The 23,694-nt window shown below is 34.5% G+C and overlaps 1 protein-coding gene across 2 annotated transcripts in view; it reads left to right on the top strand.

The window, feature by feature from the left end:
* Nos (Nitric oxide synthase) overlaps window positions 1-23,694 on the top strand; it is a 501,742-nt gene that overhangs the window by 360,461 nt on the left and 117,587 nt on the right. For both annotated transcript variants that reach the window (XM_069813071.1, XM_069813070.1), the window contains exons 5-7: window positions 9,552-9,693; window positions 18,207-18,346; window positions 22,538-22,712. In XM_069813071.1, the coding sequence (XP_069669172.1) occupies window positions 9,552-9,693; window positions 18,207-18,346; window positions 22,538-22,712 (457 nt within the window). The remainder of the gene's footprint in view (window positions 1-9,551; window positions 9,694-18,206; window positions 18,347-22,537; window positions 22,713-23,694) is intronic.

Genomic DNA, 23,694 nt, shown 5'->3' with positions numbered 1-23,694 from the left:
TACTTTTTTGTGTCACATATATGGTCTGTCACTTGAAATTCATCTCTTTTGAAACAGGCGAGTTACTATATATGTAAAGAGGTCAAATCTCCGGAAATAATATCAGCCCAAAGAATCGGTTACTCCGGGGGTTGAGAGGCGAGGGTGGCCTTCATGTCTCTACATAGCTCACCCTCCTGTCGAGTTGGCATCACAAGTTTCAGACTTATTTGTGTCTGGCTTCTGAATTAATAAGGTATAACTTAATTTTATAGGCATGGCATTTCCTTCCATTGCCACGACATGTCCAAGTTCTATAGCGTGGTTCAATACAACTCCACTCCACGCGCCCTTTCTTTGCTTGAGTCTCTACTGGCACTGGATTGCAACACACCATTTTCCCCTCACAATAATTGAATATAACCAAACTTCTGTTTATAAAGACAGGTGTAATTAACTTAATTCTTATATGAAATCATAGATCCGTCAATTAGTCGACGCTTTCTCACTGAAGGAAACTTAGGTTTCTTTTCTATAGATTTTGTGAAATCTATTGTGGAGAAAGTGACTGTGAATCAGGTTCTCTCGAAGAACTTCGACTTCTCTGTCGCTCTCGTTCCACAGTTACTCCATGTCGTCGTATCGTTATCTGACCGTTTCAGTAACCAATAGCACATTCAGTGAAAAGAGATGTCTAATGCAGCCGTGGCGAAAATGTGACTCGCGAGCACATTGTGGCTCGCAATTATAGCTATGCATTTCTCTTGCTTCTAACCTTCCTCAACACCCACCCTCTCACTCACTGAAGTCAAATTCCGTTCCATTTCTATTGGTCTCTGATCTGCGAGTGGTATATGTCTCTCGAAACCATGTACCTCTACAAAAACGAAAGTTTCAAGTAGGATGGGAGGACGCAATTTTTTGCTGCCAATTTGATGAGAATATTAAATGTATGATTTGTTCACAAGTATTACGAGGAAAACGGTTGTATAACATAAAAAGGCATTGTACTACATGTCACCCACATTATGACACATTAAAAGGTTGTATTATTATTATTATTATTATTATTATTATTATTATTATTATTATTATTATTATCTCTGCACGTCGATGCTTTTTCAGCAGATGTACGAATAATGCGGTTAGATCTTCAATTTTAAACTCACAGATTTACAATGTGATGTTAAATGAAAGCTAGATGTAAGGACTTGACAAATGTTGAACTTTCCAAATCTTTGCCAAAAAATAAATATCCGAAACTTCGTTCTTTCGATCGCTCTGTTGAAGCCATGTTCGCTACAACTTACGTTTGTGAAAAATTATTTTCAACAATGAAAGTAGTAAAACCAAATTTAGATCACGACTGACAGACAAATACTTTCGTGATCAACTACGACTGGCAGTAAGTGACATAATTCCTGATTTTGAAACTCTGTCGCAGAGACATTCTGAAGACAGTTAATTTTAGGTTGTAATAATGTGCCCTATGTTTACTTATTCATTTCTTTCTTCGTTACACGTACTAAACATTAGTTTGTAGCCTTGTACTGTATAATATTATATTTAAGTGCTTGACGTAAGGAAAATGAAAATCCGTTAATAAGTCAGACAGTTGCTTGACTTCCCCTTCGGGTGTCCGCCTCCCTCCATAGATGCTATGCACATTGCAGATTACACACTGGCTCGGCGCACGATCATATTTTCGCCACGATTGGTCTAATGAATTAATGCAATTAATAATGGTACGGAATGTCGTCTAAACTAAATTTTGAATTATATTTACTGTATAAGGTTAATATGTAATTATAAAAACTGCCATAACACAAACTTATAAAAAGTTTTATTACTTCTCCTTCTGAGGAAAGAGTTCTATAGTGGCAGATTAAAATAAAAATTCAACAAGTGTTTCAAGAATATTCAGAAATAACAACACATATAGTTTTAATTATTTTTAACTACTTCAGACGTCGCGATTTTATTTACTGACTGGAAAACGATTTGTCAAAAGGAACTGTCTTGGAACTACATTATGAGCATAACATGAAATAGTTTTCATAGCTTATGACGCCTTCTAATTATTATTATTATTATTATTATTATTATTATTATTATTATTATTATTATTATTATTATTATTCATGCTAATTTCTTTCAATAGTGTCCAGTTCTTTAGGTAAGATTTGTTTTTATTTTTGTGTATGTTTTCCACATTTAACGGGTTAGGTACAGCTTTCAGCAGTAAAAGTTTTGAAAATATTCAACATTTTTTCTTCCATTACTGTATATTGTACAATAATGAAAATTCGTATATGTAAAACACTGTCCTTCTGCTATATGGAAAAAATATTTTTACCATTAAAAAGAAATTATTTATATTTTTTTCCAAAATTTAAAATGGTGGCAGTTCACTGTGCAGTGATAAAGCATTTCCCTCATAACTCATAAACTTTTTAATTTTTCATGTTCTCTCTCTTTCATTTTATTGATGGGCTAACTATGAAAGGTACAGAAGTGATTTTGCATCATATTGCAGATATGACATGCATAAATACACACAAAAAAATTTCATCGCAGAATGTTGGATAATTTTTTAGTTATGAGGGAAACGATTCATCACTGCACAGTAAACTGCCACCATTTTGAATTTTGAAAAAGAAAAAGAAATAATTTTTTAAATGGTAAAATTATTTTTTTTTTTTCATATAGCAGAAGAACAGTATTTTACACATACTAATTTTTATTATTATACAGGGACATCATTTTATTTTTACTTCACTTTTTATTGTACCTGAGTTTTTGAATGTACTTCACTCCCACCCCTTCTACTAATGAAGTTCAACCGTCCTTCACACAGATCCAAGACCGCATATACAGTCATAGTAGCCTTACGGTCATAGTAAACAGTACGTTCCAAAAATATGTTCGCGTTTTCCAGTGACGAAAGAGCTTCCAATATCGAATCATTTTGGCACAGGTACTATCGTCCATTTGCCTACGTCGTATCCCGGTTTCCCCCCACCAGCTTTTATTCGCCAGCTAGTGGCTGGGCTGTCTTAGCTCCTTTCTCAGAACATTAATTTCTGTTAGGAATTGGACGTCTACGTAATATTATGCAACTGTTTAAAATAAATTAAATAAAAGGACCTTGTTAAGTAATTAACTGTCACGTGATTTCCTCCCTTTCTACGACCCTACGACATAATCACTTGGACGGACAGTAGATAGTATGTCTGAGTAATTTTATCTTTTCGGATCGGGCAGAAGTGAAGATTGAATTTACAGTACCTAAGGTGCCCTTTTATAGTGTAGGTACGGAATTATTTCAACAAGAAGAACGAAACTGGTAATTGGGATTAGGTACAATAGTCTATAGTGCGATAATATGCACATTAGAACTGAAGCCTGTATCGAAATGAACGGCCAGCATTTTCAAAAATGTGTTTAAATATCCATATTATGATTATTTTTCAATTTAATTTCATTCTCTATATTATACGCCAATGTGCTGTAAACATTATAACATATACTGCCTAATGAACACGTCCACATGGACAGCTCAGTTCGTGAGTAAAAACACTCATTGTTAATACTGTACTGTATTGTGATTAAACAAAAACGTAATGAAAATTATCAAACTCAAAAGCGCAATATTTCCTAGTTTACGTAAATGGATGAACTACTTTTCTTCCCTCCTATACCTAGTGAAGTGATTTGTTTGTATATTATGCCAGTATCATGGAACTCCAGTCGTGGAACGGGGTAGCAAACAGCGTTGATCCAGAAGTATAGGCAAGTTAATATTAAAAATGTTAGTAAAAGTAAAATGATTTCCCTGTGGAAGGTAGACTAATGGAGGAAAAAAAAAATTCAATATTTTGAAAATTTTACTACTGTAAGCTGTACCTAACCCCTTAACATTTCTCTTCTTTTTTTTGTGGTATAATTTTGTAAGCCTTACATTTTAGTGGTACTAGGAGTTTTATGAGTGTGGCTTATAGATTTTGGACACTCCTTTCTTTTTTTTTTTTTTTAATTCACACTTCAATGTCATATAAGAAATTGTTCTTTAAAGTAAAGTGTCCAAAACAAGAAAGCAATTAAAGAACCCGCTGGACATCTCGGAAGTCACATAGTATTATGTATAGCCTATCTCTGTTTCCCTATGACACTGTATTATAGTTTCCGCTTGAGAAGGCTGCAGACAAGTTGCTGTAATGCGATACGACGCACAGAGGATCTGATAATCCAGTCCGTCGCCTCCTGTCTGTCCACGCGCGAACCTGTTGAGCGCTACAACGTGACAAAGCAGACAGCTGCCTAACCGACCTGTACAACTGCAACCCTGGTTCACTCGGTTAGATTAAGCCTTCTTATTAAAGACGTTTTTGATAGTCGAGTGATTACCACACGTGATGTTAGATCTAAGGCTGGCGTGTTCGAACCTAGCCGAGGACAGTGAACTATTAAGGACGATAAAATATTTGGAAAGCGATACGATTTTGTTTTGTTTCTGCAAGCTCTTTTAAATGTAGAAAATAAATATCAAATGTTCCGAGGCTGTCTCGACTCTATAATCATACTTGTTCTTAGCCACGTTTCCTGCGGAAGGGAAGAAAGGCAAGAGAACCCCATCGTAGATTTATTGTAATGCTCGTAAAATATCAAATTTCATTTTTTTTTTTTCAAATTCCAGATTGTTTATTAAAAGAATCCTGAATACGAATGGAATTACTCCAAGCAAATAATACCTTCCGTTTTTCGCTCTCCTCAGAATTATCTATTGTTAGTCTTCATTCTCATATATCACTGTAACATTTTAAATGAAAATTTTTTCTTTCAGGAAAATATAATATGAAAACAAGACAACGATTAATACATTACTATGCAGGACATTTTCAAATTATATTTCAGTGTTAGAGTATTAGCAAAACTTGATTCGGCATGTTTCTCTTCTCCAATATTGATTCATTGAACCAAATAATCTCTCATTTTCGGTGTGTGAGGAAGGTAGACAAAATATGAATTTAGTGACAATGGCAAGAGTTGAACAACAGATACTGTATGTTGATCTTTCAACACTTTCAAAACAAGCAGCCATTTCTCCTTTAGTTTTACAGAATTCAAATTCCATGTTTGTAAACTATCTGCAATTTTCGACTTCATTGTATCAGACTCATCGAAAAGATTACTTGAATCTACTTTAACAGAGATTATATTCTCAATGAAATCTATATATAACTTTACAGTGTAATACCACAGTCTAGTATATACAGTCACGAAGGTTGAGTTGTGAGGGTGCTAGGAACAATAGACTGTGCCGGTACTATTTCTCATTGTCTGTGATGAGGCGATATTAGCAATCCTAGTGGTTAGCAACTATCTATGGATGCATTTTTACTATGTATTGAGCTTCATGACTATATACTAGACTGTAGTAATACTTCGCTCTCTGTATCGATGGTCCCAGACTCCCAATCCATTGACTCCAGTCGATTCTGGTCGGTATCGTGCAGATAACAGCACAACTATTTTTATTAAAATAATACTGACGCAGAGAATAAAACTAACACTATTTTGATTTCATGTAACGTAAAAATTATGTTAAGAAATTATTTAAACGATTTTTTTTAGAAACTGCGACATTTGGGCGTCCCGAAGTGTTTCCATCGGGACTTGGGACACTTAACTCCAAATCGTACGATCCCGGAAAATCCGGGACGAATGGCAGGCTTAAATGAGAGTGAGTTGGTGGAATGATAGGGGGAAACAGGAGTACCCTGAGAGAAGCACTATGCAACGTCTGCTTCTTTGTTCACCACATATTCCATCATGACCTGGCCTGGGATCGAAACCGAACCGCCTGATGAAAGACAAGATACAACCCTTCTATTTCGGGACTTAAAACCTGTCATCCGGTATGAAAACTCCGGTCTGTATTCTTCTTTAGGTTCGTTCCAACAAGCAGTTCATGGATCAGTGGCGTATACTGGTTTAAGGGTCTGGGCTACCACTGACCCTATTATTACACAAAATATATTTTAAAATCCCTATTATAAAATTCCTTACCTATTTATATGTGGATTCCAGACGTCTTGATTGGGACGAAAATACTTTGATGACTTCGTCATTGAAATTACAGTTGGGCCGCTTGCGAAGTTTCTGTAGAAATGAATTTTCAATGGACATCAGTGCCAAGCCGGATAAACGTTCGTGTGTATGAGTTGATCTACAGTAGGATTTTATTCGCTTCAACGCAGAAAATGTTCTTTCTACCGATGCTGACGTAGCTGGTATTGTCATAATTAATGTTGCCAATTTAAGGACTTCAGGAATAACTTGGTTCAGCTGGTTTTCATATATGGGAGATAATATTTCATGGATAGGTTTGTTCGAAAAATCAAAGACTTCTGCTGAATATATTACGCTTAATTTATTTTTCAAACGTACTTGACCAAAGTGACTGTTATAGGACTGAAATAATTTGTTTAGTGCCTCATTTGGAAAGTTTTCTCCATAAGCAAAAAATTTTTGACAATCTAGAAGATGTGTGAACTGAAGCTTTCCATAATCAGAAAATCTGTCAGTAATTTCCATGTGCATACGATCTAGTATGCTGTAGTACAGCTGCCTGTATTTCAATTCATCATCTCCTTTTCTTCGCTTTAATGGTGGTTCCATTGTATTGGCCGAAGAATTTTCATTTTCCATATTACTCCATATGGACGGAAACCCACTACGTCTGAACTCGGATATAATATTTTTTTTAACTTTGATACCTCTTGCAAGCAGTATGCTATGTCTAGACTTTTTGTCTGAAGAATATTGTAGAGCACATCTGTATGTGCGAACACTCTAGCATAGACTTCAAGAAGAAATATATTCTGAAACTGTGTGAAAAAATACAAATATTCTTGAGCCTGCACGATTACATCATCATCCCAGTTTTCTTCAGAGTCATTACAAATGACTCAAAGAAAGCAGTCAGTTGTTCTCTGTATTCCTTTACTGTATTTACAAGCCGAGATGTAAAATTCCATCTAGTTGGTGCTATTTTTGGGAGTTTCTTTTTCATAAATTCCTTGCGTTTTTCTGATCTTTTAGCAGATGATGAGAAAAATGCAGCTAAACCCGACAGTGTTTTGAAAAAAATGCGGCATTCTGGAATGGATGAAGTAGTTTGTTGCAGAACTAAATTGAGAACATGGCTGTAACAATGGACAAATAGTGCTTGAGGATACTTTTCTTGAACTTTTGTTTTTAAGCCATTAATATTTCCCGCCATAACTGAAGCACTATCGTATGTCTGTGCAATTAACTTATTGCCGACATTGTATTCTGCTATAACACCTTCCACATGCTGAAACCAAGCAGCAGCAGTTTTGTCCGAACTGACATTTGTGAATCCTATAAACCGTTCTTGAACATTGGCAGTACTGTCGACGTATCTTAAAACAGTGGACAATTGACTCTGATCACTTGTCATCAACAACAATGGCCACAAAAGGTGCTTCTTCTATTTCAGATTTTATGTTCTTTATCATAACCCCACTTATAGCAAATATTAAGTAATTCTGAATTGCGGTAGAAGTACCACGAAATACTGTTGAACTCTCAAGATGATTGGCCAGTAAATGGTCAAATTCACTTAAGAAACTTAAATATTCAATATAATTTCCTCTATTGTCTGATTCCACACTCTCATTATGATCCCGAAAAGCCAATTCTTGTTTTCCTATAAAGCAGACTGCGTTATAAGACGCAGTAAAATCTCCCGATTTTTTTTCACAACAGCATTGTGTTGGTTGATGTGTAGAGCTTTTTGCTTATCTAGCTGTAAATCAATTCTTGTCTTCCCAAAGTTTGCAACGTTCATGCTACTACAAATATGAGCTTTTGATTTGTCGTGTTTTAGGACTGCCGTTCGAAGGGAGTTCATATTAGAAAACCCCTCTTTTGACCACACATTAGTTTCGCGGGCTAAATAACAAACATGGCCAGCAAAATAGTTTAGACAGTTTAGAACTACCACACAACCAATTCCACTTACCATATGATGTTGAAGTGAAATGGCGTGTGTACTCACGCTGTTTTTCTTTTACGTTCATGGACAAATTTAACTCAGGAGTTGGTCTTTCCATTTTCACAATTTCAACTTTCTCGTTGTATGTACGACGATTAAAAGGCATTTTTAATAAACCTTCTATTACACAGTCATTTTCAACACAAACCTCTCCAGAAACTTGTTCTGCCATATTTTTCACAATATCACTTAATTGGGAAATTAAAAACTTAATAATTCACAATTAATATAACTCTTAGACACTCGAACAAATCACAAATTTAAAATACTGCACTGCAAGAACACAATCACATTGATGAGCTAGCGTACTAAGCGTATTGTTGCTTCGCGCCTTCGAAGAAACCGATCACGAGAGCGGCAACTCACCCGGCCTACACTGCACGATAGAAACAGAAGGGAGCGGGGGACGGGCAGTTGTGCGACAGGACAGCGTGAGCGGAACGGTCACAGGCTACCCCTCGTAGCAGCGGTTTCTCCAGCGATGCCGCCTTGACAACTTGTTTCTTTTCGAGAGCAGAGAGCGCATATAAATCTAACAATTACTTTAATTTTAATTACTGTGGTAAAACTAATAATACAAAATTATTACATTATGTTATATTATAAACTTTTTCTTTTGTAATTTCCTTGGGCTACCGCCGGTAGCCCCGGTAGTCCGCAAAATACGCCCCTGGATCAGTTCATGTACGGTTCCTGTACCATTTAATGCGCATGCGCTAGTTGAGCATCTGATATGGGATCGAAACTGGACTGGACGCTACTGGAAAGCGTTCACGGATCGTTATGTACTAAATCCAGAAATGCTATAACTGTGATCATCTTTGCTAAGAACAGGATGCTTAATTATTATCGTTTCGCAGCTAATTCTAATTGTAGAAAGTAGAATTTCGATCATTTTCTATAAAAAAGATGACAAAAAAATATGGAAGGCAAGAATTCCGATAATTCAATGTCGTGTACTGGGGGACTCTCATCTAGAAATAGTTATTTTTTTAAATTATTAATTTATATATGTTAGTTATGATACTTTTAATCAAGGTTGCATGTTGAAATTGTAATTAACTATTTCATTACCCAAATAATTTTCATTCTCTTTCTTTTTGCCGAAAACTTAAATTAAATCTCTAGTTTCATTATTAGTCTGCACTGTCACTTTTCATCTTAACCTCATTGAGCATGTCTTTCTTCAGTATCCAGGAGACGTTGGTGAGCTTATGCGCATGCGCGTCTCGCGTACTCTTCCGTACATGCCTCAATCCGCTCACTACTTCTGACCGTTCCGAACCCGTGTCAAAAGTTTGTTGGAACGCCCGACTGCAGTACATGTTTCCGGTTCAGAACTGGTTTGCCGTGTGTTGGAACGCTTTTTCTGTACTGCGCATACTCACGATGGTTACGGACGGTTCCTGACTGTTGTTGAAACGAACCTTTTACTTACTGTCAAATAAATAGATTACCTGCAGAAGAAAACACGCCATTATTGTTTCAGGTCGGCTATCACGGTGTTTCCCCAGCGAACGGATGGCAGACATGACTACAAGGTGTGGAACACCCAGCTGATCAGTTACGCCGGCTACAAGAACCCGGACGGCAGTATCACTGGCGATCCTCTAACCGTCGAGTTCACTGAGGTGAGGAATAACGTTTATCATTGGCATTTTATTGCTGGAAGTTTCTATTATATTTTGAAATATAATATAAACACATTACGAGTAGTACAATGTGTAGGCTACATTTCAAAAAATTGTTAAATTAAACGTATATATTTACTACTAAGATTTATTTAAAATCATCCGTCCTCAAGTGAGGTTGACGACTAGGATCCGAAATTAACAACCATAAAAGATAAAGGGAAATGAAACGAGTAAAATAATTATTCGATTTGTACATTAAAACAAAAATTTACGTATTAACATATAGATGATAGTGTAGAATTTGAAGAGAGGCCTTCAGAATTTCCATCACAATCTTCTGAACCTCATAAAAGGGAATTTTAAAGGATTTAAGAATATTACATGTAAATTTTGGTAAACAACCCCTCGCTCCAAATATTAAGACTATAACATCCCAGTTGTAAAGCGAAACGTCATATTTTTCACTAAGGTATGGAAGACAAGGTGCATATTTAGCTCGCTTGTCATCATTTATCTGCAGTGCTTGATTCGTGTCTCGTTCAAAGCAAATCGTAGGGTTAAAGACCAACGCTTTCTGGGTTCTTCTATTGATGGCAATTATATCCACCCTTCTATGAGAATCATCTTCAAATACACAATGAATCTCCTCATGTACTTCCCATCCTCTGTTTTTAGCAGGTTGGCAATTGCTGTACGGGCACGATGGTGTCTGTTGTTACGCAGTAGCTCTCCCTTCTTACAGAATCCCAGTACGTGGCTAAGTGTCTCAGTCTCTCTGCAGCCGGGATGGAGACAACGGGTAGTACTAAAGGTTCTGCCAGGGACAGAGCTCACTGCGGTGACGTTGCAAGACATCTTGATGGCATTGATGTATTCCGAGAACGAAAGACATTTTTAGAGGAGATCCAGGAGTTAGCTTTGGGGCATTCTTCATATGTACAAACACCTTTGCCTTCATGTGGGAGCTGGCACCATGACTGGAATGATTGTTTTCTGAGAATTTCTCTAAGATGTTTTGCTTCTTTCCATAATTCTATCCTTCTGTATTTATTTTATTTATTTTTCTTCTATTTAAAATTTTCTTTCACCCCCATTCTTGGATTTTTTTTCCTTTCTTTCAGTTTTTTTTCAGTCTTTAATGTTTTGTTTTATCTATTTTAGCATATATTTTTTTCTTTCACTTTCCTTTCATTGAAATCTCCATTTTGCTTACATCTTTATTTTCTTTCAATTTTTTTGACTTTGCCATCTTTCCATATTTATTTCTATATTTTAATTTATCTATCTGATTTTTCCCGTCTTTTAGCTCCTTATTATATTTCCTCCCCTGTTATTTTTCTTCCTTTCTTTTTCTTCCCCTCTTCTCTCTTCTTCCTTTTAATTTCTTCCTTTCTCTCTTGTTCCAGTTCATTTCTCCTCTTTCTTTTTGACTCTCTAGCTTCACTCTCCTTTTTTTTCTTTCCCTCTCCTTACTTGTTCTTTCATTCTTCCTCTGTTTTCCATAAGTTTCTTCGTCTTTCGTTCTACTTCTCATTTTTTCAGCTTCTTCATCTACTTACTTTTCTTCCTTTCTTTGTTTCTTTCATTTCGTCTTCATAATTATGTATTCTTCCATTGTTATATTCCTTTGACTTCTTTCTCTTTTCTTTCTTTCATGAATTTCCTTTTCCCTTACTTCCTTTACCTCGTCGTTTCTTCTTCTTTTGTTACCTATTTATTTATTCTCCCTTCTAAAATATTTCTATCTATTTTGTTTCTTTCTTTTTTATTTCCCACTTCTTTGTTTTTTCTCGTTTTCCTTGTTCTCATTATTTTTCCTATCTTTTTATTTTTTCTGTCACTCTCATTAGTTTTTATTTATATAATCTTAATCTAACGCTAAAAGGATACGCGGATGTAGTTACAACTCGTCATTTTACCTCTGCTTTTCATTACACATAACATCACGTTGACAACGAATATGAATATGTAATGCTAGACAGCAAATCACAGCTTTAGTTTCCACGAAGCCTCAAAATCTGGCAATTTACTTATTCATACAACTGGCTTTTAAAACACCATGGGCTAAGGCAGTGATGTCAAAGCAACCGCATTTTTCTGACCTTGACGTCGTGCGCGGGCATCAAGCGCTAAGTATGGAAAGAGGAAGGGTTGTGTATATGAATAAGCAACCTGTTGGATTAAGAAAACAGTGGTGCACAAATTTCAAACGGAACGTGAAGTTTTATGTCATTATTTTTATATGGCTTCTTTCTGTTTGATATTATCTACATTTTCTGTAAAACAAAAGTACTAATACCAATTTCTTAATATTGCAGTTGTATTTTAAATGTTAATAACACAATAAAAAGATAAGAAGGAATATTCACATAAATTCCGTAGTAGTACAACTATACTGTACTAAATGCATGAAACACATCATTCATAAAGAAAGTGATATCCAAAAAAAAAAAAAAAAAAAAAAAAAAACAGAGATTGAGTATGACATGACAAGTTGTAATTGATATTGATGGAACCTTTAGCCCTATAAAAATAATCAATAACTAATCAAAATAATATTACAGTACAAAGCAAAGTTACCTAGGTGCTGTATATGTTTTAAGTGTAACTAATATTCCATAACAAAACTCTTATCGCATTATGCTTTTAAGGTGATATTGGTGAGCAACTTCCTATCATCAGAATATTAAATTATTTTCTCGAAATATGCTGAAGCTATAGAGCTGACATTTTTACAACACATGGGCACGTATATTTTGCTTATGATGTAACAGTATTTGCTTTGTTAATTCATTTCCTTACAAACAATTTCCATGCGAATATTTTCAAAACTTTCAATACACTATCTTCAGTAATACGCATTTACGGTATATTAGATTTACGAAAACATTCTGTAAGGCTACTAAATAAATAGGCCTATATCTGAAAATTTCACTTTTGTATAAAGAAAGTTGAGAATATATTTCTTTTGAACAAAAAAATAAAACTTGTGAAAAATGAACATTAAAATTAAAACTTACATTCTTATAATGCACTTATACTTCTCAGGCAAATCTAAAAATTAACATGGATACAGTTTTAATAAGTTCTCTTGTCTTTATCTATTGCATCAGTGCTGGCCATCCCTGAATATAGATCGACCAAGCGGCATATACTACCTCTTTTTGTCTGTCTCTTTCCTTTCCGCTGTAAAGCGCTCAGGCTCTCCTGAGATCTAAAGCGCCCGCTTGATCACTGACATCACTGGGCTAAGGCATGTTCCGTTTCCCTACTCGTATGTAAAATATAATAAAGCCTGATAAATAGCTACCTGCTAACATCAGGGACTGTTGAAATAAAATTGAATACAAACGCAAACTTACTAGGCACTTGGTCAGTAATTGAGACTCGTTCAGAGTTCAGACATGGTTTCTTGTAAATAGTTCCCTCAATCTATCACAAAATATTTCAATATTCGGTAATTTCATGACTATACAGTTTTGTTATTCTAGGCTTAATGTGTAATTCTGTAAATACAAAAAATATTCTTTGTTCTTAACTTCTGTGATAAATTGTCTAGTTTTCATTAATCAGGTAATCTTTTCGTACTATGATTTTTATTGTAATTGCAATTGTAAATTGAATATTAATTGTAATTTTATTCTTCATATTGTAGTTGTAATCCCCTGGTAGAGGGGAGATTCCTGACGGCCTTATCTCTACCATAAATAAATAAAGAAATACTAGCCTAATACTAATAGTAAAATCATTTAGGCTGCTTGACAGAGGCCGGAAATATATTTGTTGAAACTTCTTTCGTCGCAGAAGTTGCCATTTAACGGGCATATTGTTTGGATCTTTGTAAGCCAAAGTTACAAATTAACTTACTCAGCACCAACCCGCAGTCTGATTCAATTAGCGGGCCCTCTGCACTCTGCGCTCCTTTCAGTTCAACTTCTGCTGAGTTGCAAGTTTTCATTGCCACGTCTTTGTTTCCTCAAAAACTACTTAAATGAATATGATGAAGGTAGCCGCTGAGCTCGTTGAAAAACGTTTTGTAGATAAATCATTCTTACGTTCCTAGATATTAAAGGCTCTTCATGGTATAGTTCTTGTCAAAAGATCTGAGATCTGCGTCTTCGAGGACAATAGATTGCGAATTTTTAAGAGCAGTCAAATTCTCAGTATAGCTTGCTTTATCTCTTGGTGTAGATCTACTACATGTAAAACAATCCTAGGAAAAAACATAAAAACTGGCGGTAGTGTAAGTGCGAGGTTTGTCAAACCCTCAAAAGTTTTTCATTACATTTAGCTGATGCTTCACCAATTCTGGCAGCTTTTATTTCAATAACAATCAATATATTGTAATACAATTAATATAAAACCGAATTAATTCTATTATTTGTGTGGTCAATACATACCTTATAACATAGCCCTAAATTTATAAATATAGTTTACTAACTTACTACCACAGAAATCAAATAAAACATAAATCTAATCGACATGAATATCGTACTCGAAGACAAAAGTCTACTTTCCCGTTAATTGAGCCTAAATGTCATACAAGTGCAGCCCTTAAACAGGGTGCTAGTTTCGGCCCAAGACTTCACAATAAAATTAAAAACCATTTTCCAAGTTTGAAATTTTTAAAATTGAAGCTTTTAAAAAAGAAATTTATAGAATTATTCATGATATATAATATTAACAAATATGTGTATTTTTTTACCTTTTATTTCTGTCGACTATATTCTTGTTTTTATTGAATGTCACTGGCTTCTGTCCGATTGTCAATTTATATTAAATGTGTCTTTTTTTTTTTTTTTGTTCGAGTGTGTATTGGTTTGAATTAAGTTACTGTATTTAGTAAACTGTCCTTGTAAATGTTATGTTATGTTATATTATTGGCTAAGACCACACCGTACACGGTAGTGACTAGAAACATTTTTGTTTTATAATTTTAATTTGAACTCTCACTAGCTAGCTAGTTAAATAAATAAAATTTAAATAAACGAAATGTGAGGAGAAACAATTAAAAGGTACGCAATCGCGTGTCCTTGCAATGGAATTTGGGGCTATGAGGAAGTATCTATGTAGTTCCCAGCCTGTTGCCTACATATCTCACTCCGTTTTTCACAGTTCCCTTCAAGAAACTTAAGAGAATTTTGAAGGGGAAAACTGTATTGGAACTAATATCCCACGCGCGATGAGCATCACGACTGCACAACAGCAAGGTCAAGTCGTTAAAAGACTGGGCAGGGCGAGTGGTGAGAAGGTGGGGGGGGGGCGTCGCTATCCTCGACAGACATGAGAACCGAGCTCTTGTACTGGACCCGTGACGACCTAGTAAGGTAGCACAGTAACACCCAAAGCGGCACGTGAAAGACAGGGCTCCGATTTTTGAAGACTTAAATTTGGAAAATGTCTTTTTATTTTGCACAAGTTGAGTCACGGCTTTCATATGGCATTTGTTTTTGGGGATCTGGAACCATGTTGAATGACATTTTTATGGCTCAGAAGCGTATTGTCAGGTGCATAGCGGGTATTGATAGTAGAATCTCCTGTAGGGAATATTGTTTACAGTATAATATTCTCACTATTTATGGCATATATATTTTTAATGTATTGCAATTAATTTATTCAAATATTTCTGACTTTCACCAAAATAGTGACTTTCATTCTTATGATACTCGTAATAAAAATATTTTAAGTATTTCGGTACACCACCTTACAAATAATAATAATAATAATAATAATAATAATAATAATAATAATAATAATAATAATAATAATAATAATAAATAATTATTCATTTATTTAATCTGGCAGATCTAAGGCCAGTAGGCCTTCTCTTCCGCCCAGCCAGACTCTAATTCTAATTGAATACAATATCTAGACCATAAAACAACATTAAAGTAAATAATGAAAGTTGGATAAGTAATTTTAGTGTGACAATAATAAACATTGGTAAGAAATAGTGATAATAATAATAATATTATTCGAGCCAAACTGGATTATGGAGCTATAGTATATAATTCAGCAAAACCTACTATTTTGAAAATGCTTGATACCATACAGACTTCAGCTCTACGTATAGCTTTGGGAGCATTTATAACTAGTCCCACCACCAGTATACTTATAGAAGCTGGTGAAGCGCCATTACACATTCGACGAAAACAACTAAGCATTACCTATGCTCTCAAGACAGCTGCCTTTCCAAATTCTAGAATGTATATGTATGTTTTCTCCTCTGCCTTTAATCATAGAGTTCTTCCACAAGTAACACATTCAATACCATATTCTGCAAGATTAAAGACATATCTGAGTGAAATAAATATAGGAATCCCTCGGATATCTTCTAGAGAAATACAAACAAATATACCACCTTGGAGGATCAAAGTACCATATGTAAATACAGAATTATGCAAATATCCAAAAGAACAAACGAATAAAAACATTTATCAACTACTGTCCAACGAAATCTGTGGAAAATATCCAAATTACCTTCATATTTATTCGGATGGTTCCAAAACTGAAGACGGCACTGCATGTGCAATAGTTTATCCTACTCACATCATGCTGCATACATTACCAACATTTTATACAATTTACTCTTCTGAACTATATGCAATTAAAAAGGCCTTTGAGAATGTACTAAAACATCCTGATAGCGATCGGTATCTGCTCTTCACGGATTCTCAATCTGCCATAAAAGCCCTACATAACTCATCCTCTAAATCTCCACTGATCAACGAAATTCAACATTATTACACTGAAATCTACAGTCAATCAAAGCAAATTATCATAATCTGGATTCCTTCCCACCAGGGTCTGCATGGAAATGAACAAGCCGATAAGGCAGCAAAAGAAGCAACTCGTCTTCCTATACAGGATATGGACATAGCCACTTGGAATAGTGATATAGCCACTCATCTTAAAACAAAGTTAAATGATCTATGGTGCTCCAACTGGCTTCAAACATCTACTAGCAAACTCTGGGAAATTAGAACTGCTTTCAGACTATCACATCCAACTAATCATCTATCACGCAGGAATCAAGTTCTCATCAACCGACTACGTATTGGACATACCAAGCTCACACATGGTTATTTATTAAAGAAGAAACCTTCTCCAGTTTCTAACACTTGCAGTGAAACTCTTTCTGTGAAACACATCATCCAGGACTGTCCTCAATACAATCAGTTACGACAACAACTAAAAATCCCCAACGATATAGCAAGATCTCTTGGTGAACCTTCTCACTGCAATAGTGTCATAAAGTTTTTCAAGTTGACTGGATTGTTTGATAAAATTGTGTAATATTCTTTTTTTTTTATTTTACGACTTGCTAAATGTTATATATTGTTAAAATTAATTCGTGTCGCGATATGACTTTTGTTATAAGTTAAAGCGACAATAAATAAATAAATAGAAAAATAATAATAATAATAATAATAATAATAATAATAATGAGATAATTCAAATATTTATTCTGTGATATATATAACAATTAAACATTGAGAAACCTGAAACGGCTATTATTGTTAACAAGAATTGTTAGAAAAATATTTCGTTAGTCTATTCTTAAATTGGTTTGATGTCTGGCAGTCCCTGACATTACTCGGTAGAGAATTCCAAAGCCGAGGAACAGACACAGTGAAAGAAGATGAATATGAGGATGTTCGGTGAGAGGGAATGGATAATATTGAGGAGTGTTGTGATCGTGTGTCTAGGTTATGATGCGTGGATAAATGTTGAAAACGAGACGCAAGATAGACAGGAGTGGAGAAATGCAATATGTGAAAGAGAAGGGAAAGACATTGGATTTTCCTACGATCTTCTGGACGGAGCCAGGGCATTTCGAGGGATGGTGTTACGTGATCAGCCCGGCGAATATTGCAGACGAAACGGACGCACATATTAGCAGAACTTATAGTTTCTTGTATTAAAATTTACAATAGCTTGCCTGAGGATATTAAATATACAAATAATACTCTTAAATTCAGGATGTATATAAAAATAAATTAATACATTTGTGTCCCTACAGTCTAGCGGATGCACGTGTTGGCTTTTGAACTCTTGCGTAATGTATTTTATTTTTGATTTATTGTAATTTTAATGTATATTATTGACAATGTTTATAGATATTTGTCTCTATGACAATAAAGTTTGTCTATCTTTATCTATCTTAATAAAGTTGGTATACATTTAACTATTTCGTGACTTTTGAATAACCCGATATATCTCGATTTATATAATTACTATAAATGCAAACTATTAACAGGACTTCGAATCCTTATACATTTTAACCTGCTTCGACATATGAAACGATAAAATTAGGGAAGGAAAAATGAAAGCTACTAATTGTGGATCTCTACAATAATTCTATGCTTCTGTCTGCATTATATCCGCATACCTATGAATTGTGTAATAAATTAACAGCAAATACGGTCCTGTTTTCCATATAAATCTGGTTCCGGCAGGAAGGCCTGAAATGACATAACTAGAGATATTTGTGATGAATTTTATGACAGGTGTGCATGAAGCTGGGGTGGAAGAGCGCGAGGACCAAGTGGGACATTCTGCCGCTGGTGCTGTCGGCTAATGGACACGACCCCGACTACTTTGACATACCGCCGGAGCTCGTGCTGGAGATTCCTCTATCGCACCCCACGTGAGTACAGGCACTTACCTATGTGTAACATGATGGCTCTGTGTCTGTTTATGTCGCAGCTTCCTCTAAAATGTGATGCTAATTGCTTCTCATTTATCACTAAAGCAGAAACATCATCTTTCACACCAACCCCGTATTCCATAAGATAATGTGAGAAAATGCCCATATTTCTTCAATATGTTTCATATTTCAGATAATAAGTAAATTTAACAAAAACAATTCAGTTCTGGACTCAATTGTGAGCAATTATTACTATTTCTTTATACTTGTCCGCGTTTGACTCTAGTGACTGGAAAAATTTATGTATGTATGTGTGTAGGTATGTATGTATGTGTGTAGGTATGTATGTATGTATGTATTTATTTATGTATGTATGTATGTGTGTGTATTTATTCACACTGAAAATGGGTAAATACCCGGTGGCAGTGGTAACTAATTACACTCAATAATTACAATAATAATAAAATACAGTCATAATATTAATAATAAAATAATAATAGCAATATATAATAATATTAATAAGGAGCATCCTAAATTAAATGAATCACTTAATACAGTATAACATAATTAATTAAAGTAAATCTAAACCCTAAGTTGGAACTTAAAACCACAAGTATATATGATATATGTTCATACTTGTGTAAGTATCTTTTAGCACTACACTCATTTCGCTATCAATTCACTCACTGCACTGGAACTAAGATACATTTTACTGACACTATCCTGATTTCGCTAACACTTCAAAAAAATTCTGTGTTCAAATACTTTAAACTATAGAACTTCACTGACACAAACACACTTCACAGTCACAACACATTTCACAGACACAACACACTTCTTCACTGATACAACTTTTCAAATAACAGAACATCAATTACATCCTTATTATTCCGTAGAATTGTACTTACTATATTAACCTCAAATCGCTAGCCTAGACCCCGTTACAAGGAATTTAGGACGATCACTATAACTCACACCCGTTCACTATAAATCTATTTTTCTGGCACTATAACTCTCAGAATTTACTTATAAGCTCACTGCACTTTCACTACAACACACTGCACACCCAATATAAATCATTGGAGATTCACTATGTTCTCTGCTTACTCATTATATTTGTAAAACCACAAAATAGTCTGCATAATGTATTACCGTCTATTAGTAAAGTCCTTAAGCCTATTTTAAATACATTTTTGGTTAATGGTAAAGACTTTAGTAAGTCTGCAGGTAAAGCATTCCAGTCCCTGATAGTACGATTGAGAAAAGAAAACTTTCCAGTGTCCGTCCTCTGTCTTCTTTTCCTCAATTTATGTGAGTGGTCGTTCCTTGAAGAGTAATTTAAGGGAAGGTTGAACAATGAAACGACCAAAAATTATATTTTTCACTTTTAATTCAGTTAAATTTGTCTATTTTTCTTAATCAGAATAGATATGGTTCATTAAATTTATAATTTATGCCCTTTAAATGGCATGTTTTGAAGCATGTTAGGCTACATAGCACTGGTAATAAAATTTACCTTTATCGCTCTTCTCAAAACGACAGAACTACAAGTCCAATTTGATTCAAATTTTGCACAGATACTTTTATACTGCATTACAATAAGTAACAAACAATCATACTGATATATCCTAAGACTCATTCATACTGCATGTTAATACTCTGAAAACATAATTCTTAGATTGGAAATCTTGAACATTAGAAATAATCTTTTATTATGATCGTAATGATGGTATGATATTTTCTGTTCCTTAAATTGCAACTTATGACTCCAAACATGCTTGAAAAAATATTCACACTTTTGTCTGTGATGTGTTTCTAGAAAACGTATATTAAAAACCAATGTCTTGAGTTACCGAAAAAAAAAACAATTTCAAATAACTCACAAATAAAGCTAAACGATTCATGCAATCAAAATTAAATTCATGTTGCACATGTAAGACATACATTTACAGATTTTTTAAAAATTTGGTTATTATTTGTTGAGTAGCTTCAAAGATAAAGAGAAATTTTAATGGTGAACTGTCAGTTTTGGCTACTTCAGTGATTGGTTCTCAACTAATAAAGTAGTATTAAACTGTAACAAAACTAACATAATCCAATTTAAATCCTGTCCTAATTCAATCTCGCAAATTCCAAACGCAATAATAAAATTAACAACAGGCCCCAATAGAAACAACAATGACCAAATTTCTTGGCTTTCAAATCGGCAATATATTAAATTCAGCATACTTTACTATTAGATCTATGCAAGAGATAGTAAATATCAATACCTTAAAAACAATACACTCTGCATACTTTCACTCGATAATGAGTTTTGGAATAATACTCTGGGAAAAAATTAAAGGTAGTAACAGTATATTCCTAGTACAAGAAAAAGAGTAATTGGAATAATAGTAGATGCCAAATCCAGGGAATCGAGTAGGACCATTTTCAAAAAAGTACAAATAATGTCCGTGCCTTGTCAGTATAATGTTCATTAATAAAAATTCCTCCTCTGTAATCGTGAAAACTTTGCAACTACTTCAACAGTTCATAATATAAATACTTGTGAAATATTATGTTCATACTCCATCGGTAAGTCTGTCGTGCTATTAAAAAGAAGTGGAGTAGTAAAATTTTAATAGCTTCGATATGGATGTAAAAAATCAAACTCAAAACATAAGATTATTTAGGGCCAAATTAAATCAGTACCTAATTTCTCACGCCTTTTATTCTATAGATGAATTTATGATATTCAACAACACTGCATCAATATTTATGTCTTGTATTAAGCCTAAGTATCAATACTAACCCTTGTATTGTACTAGTAGGCCTATATTGTAAAATCATTCGGTATATTATAAAACCTTCCTCTATATATTTCAACTGAACTATGACTATGAATTAAGACTTTGTAGTACTATTAAGATTTTTATATTATAGATGTGGAGCGATGTACGAATAAATATAATGTAAATAGATACTATAAAATATAAACCCGCCTCGAAATAAATCATCAGTCGCGTGCTATTGTAGCTTGAGTCAACTGGCGGGAGAGCCACACTCGGGACCCAACAACCATATCTACTAGATGAGTCGATAGAGCACATACAGCATGGAATTCAATTAACCTATTGCATAATATATTTGTAGATCGCCTAATTAGTGTCTCAAAGCCTGAATTAGTGCAGTTTTCTGATCAAAACTTTCAATACTTGTTGTAATATGGTAATTCAGATTCTTTATTTATTCTATATATTAACAATAGCTTTTTTTTGTTCCATACGTGTAAATTTGTATAATTATATAGTTTTTTTTTTAATCCGTGCAAGTACAGTAGTGGCAAAAAAACCGGACCAACCCTTGTAGCTGATTTCAGAGCCTTGTTCACTACAGAGCACGATATACTGGTAACTAAGACTTTCGTGGTTCGAATCCTGCCTAGTAAGGAAACTTTTTTTTTTTGTTCCTTATTCAAATTTATTCCCAATACTTTTCGATTGCTGGTAAAATTCGTGTTCTGGGAATAATAAGTTAATTAAGTAGTAAAATATCGCTGCAATCGAAAAGTATTGGGAATAAATTTGACTAAGGAACAAAATAAACTTTCCTTCCCAGACAGGATTCGAACCATGAAAGTCTTAGTTACCAGTCTATCGTGCTCTGGAGTGAACAAGGCTCTGAAATCAGCTACAAGGGTCGGTCCGGTTTTTTTTTTTTGCCACTACTGTACATGAAATAGCTTCGGCTTTTAGGCCTACATTAAATTCTGCTGGGAACTAGCGTGCCAATTACGTAGACAACTTTAAGAATGTAATTGTATTATTCCATAGCATCATTAATGTCACATTACCGACATTCGTACGAATTTGAGCTTTTCTCTTGCTTGTGAAGCACACGGAATGTGTTGTGATGTCGCAGATATCGATGTCACAATTTTCACTGAATACACTTTTTAAATCCGTAATTCCAAATAATTTATTCGGAATGTACCTCATCTTTCCTCTCATCGATCTGGTTATACACATAGGCTAGGTATGCAAGTGAAAACACAACCTGGTAGTAGTATTTGGAACCATCATTCAAAAACTGCACAAACAGATATAAAGTAATTAGGCTACTGTAAATTAATTCTAATACATTTCTATGGAATGTGATCAAGGTACCTGTTCTTTGATGTTTCCTACGAATTTTGTTGGTTCTTGCTTGCAGATTTGAATGGTTCGAAAAGCTGGACCTGCGCTGGTACGCGCTACCCGCCGTGTCCAGCATGCTGTTCGACTGCGGAGGTCTGGAGTTCACGGCGGCTCCCTTCAACGGCTGGTACATGAGTACCGAAATCGGCTGCAGGAACCTCTGTGACACCCACCGCCTCAACATGCTCGAGGTGCGTGTCACTTTTTACATGACCTGCTGCATGCTATTATTTTTCTATACACATACATACATACATATATACATACATACATACATACATACATACATACATACATACATACATACATACATACATACATACATACATACATACATACATACATACATACATACACTTACACATATACATAGGCTACATAATAATATACATACATACAAAATATTTTATTGTAAAATCCGCACTATACTAGTGTACAGTCTTAGAAAAGGTTTCGTCGCACAGATACTTTGAGTTCTACAAAGGAGGTAGTGCGGATGATAAGATATACAACGAAACAAAACTAATTTTATTACTTCAACTAATCGCACTCTTGTGAACCAGGTCGCTCGTCCTCTGATCATGAGCACTGGGACTTATAAAGTACCTGTGCGACAAAATTTTTTTCTAAGACTGTACTTTTTTAAATATTGAGTTGTTGGAATTTTTGTTAAAATACTGAAAGTTTGCACCGTCCTTGCCGGTGTTTCATAATATACTGTGCTTTTCTGAAACAAGGTTAAATGTACTGATAAATACTGTTACATTTAGAAACGTCTCTAATATGAGATTGTCATAGATAAGCAGTATCACGAAAAGTTTTCGAAGCGAGTGAATTTATCCCGAAGAAATTAAAACCTTGCATGCTCTTTAATTAATAAGTATATGCCGTGAATAGAATAATAAATAAATGATTAATAAACATAACAACGCATACTATTTACGTACATAATTTGTATTCGTAGGGAAATAATGAAAATATATTATTTTTTATATATACGATTGGAGTAATCTAATGGTGACAGCTCTATCTGCACACGAATGACAAAAAAGACTGAATACTGTAAGTGTTAAATTTGTTATAAACACAATTGTGAGTAAAAAGCCGGACATTTAATTAAGTGTACAATTTTGTTATGGGAGTGACATTACGCAAAAGCAAAATCTGTTGAGT

This window comes from Periplaneta americana, chromosome 16 (genome assembly GCF_040183065.1).
Source record: "Periplaneta americana isolate PAMFEO1 chromosome 16, P.americana_PAMFEO1_priV1, whole genome shotgun sequence".
Lineage (NCBI taxonomy): Eukaryota > Metazoa > Arthropoda > Insecta > Blattodea > Blattidae > Periplaneta > Periplaneta americana.
This window is presented reverse-complemented; position numbering and strand designations above follow the sequence as displayed.